Source organism: Stegastes partitus, unplaced genomic scaffold, assembly GCF_000690725.1.
Source record: "Stegastes partitus isolate 25-593 unplaced genomic scaffold, Stegastes_partitus-1.0.2 Scaffold1402, whole genome shotgun sequence".
NCBI classification, from domain to species: Eukaryota; Metazoa; Chordata; class Actinopteri; family Pomacentridae; genus Stegastes; species Stegastes partitus.
The window spans coordinates 97,354-103,417 of record NW_007579133.1 but is presented as its reverse complement, the minus strand read 5'-3'; the positions used below and the strand labels follow the sequence as shown (position 1 = coordinate 103,417).

Below are 6,064 nucleotides of genomic sequence, written 5' to 3'. Positions count from 1 at the left end.
AGAGGCAACGACAGAGACTCTGAGGAGGTTGATGACCTCTAATCAGAGCTCATGTGTTTCAGTCAAACTGGGATCAACTAGAACAGAGTTCTTGAATCACAGAACCTGGTGGAACAGAACCGACTGAGGAAGAAACTGTGACTAAAACATCATCAGGACAAATGTCTTCTGTGAGAGTTTTGTGTGAACTATTAATCAGTAATTATTGGCAGCATTGTTGATTATTTACTTAGAAAACTAAGCCAGCAGCTTCTGTTGTAAAGCCAGAAATCCATCTCCTACCCATGATGTCTGTCTGCTGGTGTCCTGTAGTTTCCTCTCGTGGAACCTCTGGGTTCTCCAGATCCTTCAAGAACTCGTCCAGACTGTCGGCTTCTCCACCTTTTCTCCTCTTCCTCAGCTCATCTGGCACCAGAGGAGTCAGACATCTGGTGAACATCTGGAGGGAACATTTAAAAAGCAGAGTGAAAAGCATCTGACTGTAGGACGGTCTAAAGAACGCTCTGTCGTGTAGAATGGTCTGCTGCTCCCTGCCACTGTGAGCGTTATCATCTCTCAGGTTGTGCTACCTTGAGCAGCCTGGAGTTCCACAGAGGCTGAGCTGGAAGTGAGAACAGCTTCTCGACTCCTCCGGTTTCCTTCCACATCATCAGCTTCTTGGTGGGCGGAGCAAGATCCAGCGTGGTGACAATGTCAGAGTAGTCAGAGAGCTGAGCTCTGATGGTTTTACTGTCCAGCTCCTTCACACTGTCCACGATCAGCTTCCTCTTACGCTTGGCCTTCGTCTCCTTCACTGCAGCACACGGACACAGATCAGAGAGGAGACATCTGGTGCAAAACGGCCTTTAAAAAAGTTTAGACATTAATTTTAGGGTTCTGAGATCAAACACCTGAGTCCTCAACAGATTTAACACTTTAAGTATCACAGAGCAGCTGCAGTACCTGGTTGTTCCACCAGGTGGAGCCTCTTACTATTTAATGCTGCAGAGACCAGAGGGAGTTTAGGTCGTACAGGGGCTCCATGACAAAGTCTCCTGTGACAACTAGCGGCCTCAGGCCAGCCTGACACATGCAGAGATCCAGACGAGTCCTGTTCACTGACTTTATGACTGAAATGAATCCATGTCTAAGACGCCTACATGACAGCGGACGGAAACAAAGGACTGACGTGAGTTTGTGTGGATACCAATGGACCAGCCTGATGCCTGCCGGGCTGTTGTCAGGACGCTCCGGTTCTTCATCACTGACTTTGTGAGGACTGTTTGGGCTGAAGGTGAAGCACCGACACTGTTTAAAATACATCAAATGTTTCTACCTGTGATGTCGATGGGCTCCAGAGCGAAGGTTTCCTCCTCGTTATGAACCAGAGCAGTTTGTTCTGTCTGGTCCGTCATGGCCGGTAGAGGTTCTGTTGGGCCCGAGTCCGGACTGTCTGGAGCTCCAGCTGATATGAAGATATCAGAGTGACAACTGAGCTGATACTCGGCTCTAAACAGCAGCTCAGCACCAACACAGTGGGCTCAGCAGAGGGTTCTGAGGACAAACTGACCCGACAGCGCGTCAAAGTCGTCGTCTTCATCTCCGTGGTCCGGAGGCATCATCACGCTCTCGGCGATGGCCGGGGGATCATCGAAGATGCCGCCACCGTCCTCGTTACTCAGCAGTTTGTCCACTACAGAAACACAGATCATCAGATCGGAGGGAAACAGCATTAATCAGACATTCAGTGAAACGGGTCGTCATTTGGCAGATAGAGAACGTCTGAACAGAACGACCCAGAAAGAACCGTCTACGATCCAGACTCCCACTGGACGTCCTCCAAGGACCGGTTTGGTCCTCAGCGTTTACGACAGCTTCAGAATGTAGAACCTACATCACGCCTCCCCCTCCTCACCCAGCATGCCTCCCTCGCTGCTCTCCATGGGATTGTCTCCAAAGTCGTCCTTGTACTGGTCGTCGTACTCCAGGTGGTTGGACTTGTCCGTCATCTGATTGGCTCCGCCCTCAGCCTCCAGCAGCAGGTTGGAGGCCGACGCCCCCATGATGTCCACCTCAAACGCACTTTCCTCCCGCATCATCTCACGGTCGTCCATCCCGAAGTCAGCTGCCGGCACAACAGTCAGAGTTTAAAGAGTTCAGTGTGAGAGGAACTGAAAACCAAACGACGAGTATAAACTGGAGATGTTCAGGTCTCTGGATCAGCATCAGGCTGAACACGTCTTAACTGATCAACATCTGACAATCTGACGTGAGAGATGCTTATTTTAAAGCGTCTTCATCATCAACAATCGGCAGCATTATCAGTCCGTAACGACAAAAGCTGAACAGACAATATCCATCCTACGCTGATGTTTCAGTCCACAGACTGACTGGTCCCAGTTACACTGTGGTTCTGTTTCCTATCAGCACTGAGCTGTGGGAGCTTTCAGGTGTTTAGAAGCAGAACTCTTAAGCATGAAATTACTGAACCAAAAATAAAATCCTAAATGAAGGTTAAGACAGAGCTTGACGCTCACCGAAGTCGTTGTCCTGCAGCAGGTTGAGGTTTCCCACCTCCTCTCTCATGGTGATTTCTTCCACTCTGCTCTGGTTCAGGTTGAACTGCTGAGCGACATCGATGTCACTGTACAAAACACACCACAGGTCAACTTTACTTCAACTGGCAGTTTGTATTTACACTCATCTTCTGCAAATATATTCTACTTTCCAAGAAACAGAAAAGATAAAGAACTCAGGACCAGAACTTTGGAGGCCGTTGATGTGTGATGCAGCGCTTCTGAATTCATCTCCTTCACCTTCTCAGAACATAGAAATGGGTTTATGTGTACAAACATCAGTGTCCTGATCTATGCTAAATGCAGAAACTTTCCAGATTTTATTGAAATGTGTGTATTTGGACAAGAAGTGTAACTATTGAGTGTTAAATCTGTTTTATATGCTGCAAGTTGTCGTGAAATTTAGCAACGAATCTGCCAAACACAAACCCTGAAGTCCATAAAAACGTCTGCAAATCCCTCAAACCTTTCTTTCTTTTTTAGTCCATCCTCTGCCTGGATAAGGCACGACAAGGGAGGAATAAATGAAGAACAGAGGTTTCCTGTAGCCTGCACAGGTGCTTTACTTCAGTGTCACGCTCTCTGAGGAACATGTGGATCAACAGAAACTCACTCCAAGTCTGGCAGCGGCTGGTCGAAATCGTGGAACTCCTCCGGAAGTGTGATGGCGTTATAAGCTGCTTCTCGGTTCTCCTCTGGAAGATCCACCACACCTGGTACGACCCGACGCACAACAAGAGTTTTACAGAATAAAGTTACCATGTGACACACAGATGATCAGAAGAGTCCTGATGAACATTTAGCTGTTTGAACACATCTGGAGCAGATGCACAACAGAAACACACATACAGGCAAAACGTGACGGATTAAATGTTTGTATTTTTTGAGCGTAAACATCATGTGAACCTGCTGTTAGCTCCGTTTTAACACATGAACAACTGCAAAGCATCAGAACTGTGCTACAGCACACGTCAAACGGGTCGGGACGCGTTCTGTTGTCGGGTGTTTTCATCTTATGGCTGTAATGACATTTAACAACAAAGCCTCTAATCAGAGCATTTCTCAACAAAAGTGACACTTTACTGTGTGACTGAAAACAAAAGCAGCTTCTACACATGACGTGTGCTTCATGAGCAGCCTGATGGAGTCCTGCTGACCTGGTCTGAAGGCCATCTTGATCTTGATGAAGGCCTCGTTGCAGTCGGCCAGCAGGTACTTGGCTTTCCGGTGGTAGATCCTCACCACCCCCAGCAGCAGGTGGCCCGACGTCCGCAACGCCATTTTCACCTGGAAAAGACCGAAGGTTCATAAAGACATGATGAATCTGGGGCGCCGCTGCCTGGCTGAGCGGGCGACCCGTGTACAGGGGCTACAGTCCCCGGTGCAGCGGTCGTGGGTTCGAGTCCCGCTCATGGCCCTTTGCTGCAGGTCCTTCCCCCATTCTTCTCCCCCACTTTGCTGTCTCTCTTTCTGTCTACCTAATAATGGCCAATAATCAAAAACAAGAAAAGAAATGATGAATGGTGAACCTGTTCTGATGCCGTCAAAGCCTTTGAACTGATCAGCATCAGCTCTGACCTCAGTCTGGTCCCTGGTTTACATCCACTTACATCACTTATGCTAGAGATGCTCATTTCAAAACCAGCAGCGATGACTTAGATCGTATCGGGCCAAAAAGTCCTGATCAGGTCGTCTGTGAGTGAAATGATCACGTCTGATATTTGGATAAAAAACATAAAAACCCGACCGTTCCTTATTTAGGTCTGACAAGCTGCCATCATTACTACATTCAATCCACTCTGTTAATACTGATCATGCTGCACACTTAGATGTGTATTTTCCTCGTACAGTGCACGCTGACGTATACATTTCTGCTCATGTCTATATTTTTTAGGGCCGGTCCGAACAGCAGTTTCTGGTCTCTGGATATTCAGACGCGCTCCAACGGGGGTGAAGTGGGCGGGTCACAACCGGCGGTGGGGAGTAATTACAGACTAATTACTGCTGATCACCAAAATCATAAAACTTGTTTTCTGTTAATGTATTTAGAGTGTAAACCCGTTCAGACATTTCAGCACTAGATGGGACAAAGTTGTGTTTGAAGGTAGATGAAGAGTCCGAGGATGAACACAGCCTTGATGCGCTGAAGCCTAAAGTACCACAACCTCACCTGTAAGCTCTGACAGGTACCTTAGGGGAGATGATGCTCTCCACGCTGCTCTCCAGGTTGCACTCGAACACGTGAGCCTTGGTGAGCTTCTTGTCCCAGTGAGCAGCCAGCCAGATCTTGGCCAGCGGCCCTCGTTTACTGAGCACAAAGTGGGCATAAAACATCTTCTCAGAGCTTCCACCAGCAGGAGAAGGAGGAATCAGACCTGCAGAGAAACAACACTCTGGATCAGAACCCTCACCTGTGGACAGGTGATCAACCCATCGCTGTCTGTGAAGATGCAGCCGACAGTTTATATGTGATGAACTGTTCTACAGTCAGATCATCTCTGTCTATAAACTGACTCAGGTCCAGTCAGAACCATCAGCTCTGACCAACCAGCTGCTCATCATGGACCTGTGCAGATCAACACGGTGATTCAGTAGAACTGGGCCAAAGGTGAACAGAACCTGAACTCAACAGACTATTTATTTAAATATTAAATACATCTTAGGTTCTATTCTTCTGCACTTTGTTCAAGATCATTCATCAAATCCAGGTCATTGAAGCAGCTGTCAGACAAACATGAGCAGGACTCAGGACGGGACGAAGCTGGAGGTCCACCTGTAACCCAAAGGTACCGTCAGAGTCATTGGATGTCGTGTAGTTCTACAAAAACAGCTTTTATTCATGCTTATGAGGCACATTTAATGATGATATTATTATTGTCACACTTTTAAAATCACCTTTAATGAATCCCAAAGTGCTGCTCCATCAGGAGGCAGGTGAGTCCAGGTGAGTCCTGCAGGTGTTCAACACTCAGCAGAACCTGACGAACCACGAAGCCTCTGAACAGCAGTCTGCTCAGAAAACCTGTTAAATGTCCTCATTCATCCACCTCACGGCGTTACAGTTCCTGCTGTAATCTGATTACTGAACTAGTCCCGGATCAGAAACACACATCAGACGGTCAGAACAAACTGTCAGTGGACCCGGTGTGAATCCGCTAAACCGTGAAAACCTTCGGCTCCGTTACCGACCGGTACCAGGTGAACATGAAGCTAAGCTAATGTTAGCTGCGACACCTGCACAGAAACACGGCTTTAGATCCAGAGGAGACTCACCGCTGGGCTGCCGGCTCCCACCGCCTCCTGCCGCCTCCTGCCGGCCTCCTGCGGTCCTACCGGGGTTCTACCGGCTCCTACCGGCTCCTACCGGGGTCCTACCGGGGTCCTACCGGGCTGTTACCGGCTGTTACCGGCCTCCTCCCTCCTTCCTCCTGCCTCCTCCTCCTCCAAGATGGCGGCTGCTGCTGCAGAGGCTCAGCTGAGGACTGATGTGGAGGAGGAGGAGGAGGTGG

At 48.5% G+C, this 6,064-nt stretch overlaps 1 protein-coding gene across 1 annotated transcript in view; it reads right to left on the bottom strand.

Moving 5' to 3' along the window:
* The window catches only part of rad21b (RAD21 cohesin complex component b), a 7,521-nt gene extending 1,863 nt beyond the window's left edge, over positions 1 to 5,658 (bottom strand). Inside the window, exons 1-9 of the mRNA XM_008299320.1 lie at positions 4,746 to 5,658; positions 3,713 to 3,842; positions 3,169 to 3,268; positions 2,517 to 2,623; positions 1,895 to 2,104; positions 1,550 to 1,672; positions 1,316 to 1,444; positions 570 to 793; positions 283 to 439 (exon numbers count right to left, since the gene is read on the bottom strand). Of these exons, the coding sequence (XP_008297542.1) occupies positions 283 to 439; positions 570 to 793; positions 1,316 to 1,444; positions 1,550 to 1,672; positions 1,895 to 2,104; positions 2,517 to 2,623; positions 3,169 to 3,268; positions 3,713 to 3,842; positions 4,746 to 4,889 (1,324 nt within the window). The 5' untranslated portion in view covers positions 4,890 to 5,658. The remainder of the gene's footprint in view (positions 1 to 282; positions 440 to 569; positions 794 to 1,315; positions 1,445 to 1,549; positions 1,673 to 1,894; positions 2,105 to 2,516; positions 2,624 to 3,168; positions 3,269 to 3,712; positions 3,843 to 4,745) is intronic.
* Between the last annotated feature and the right edge of the window lie 406 nt (positions 5,659 to 6,064).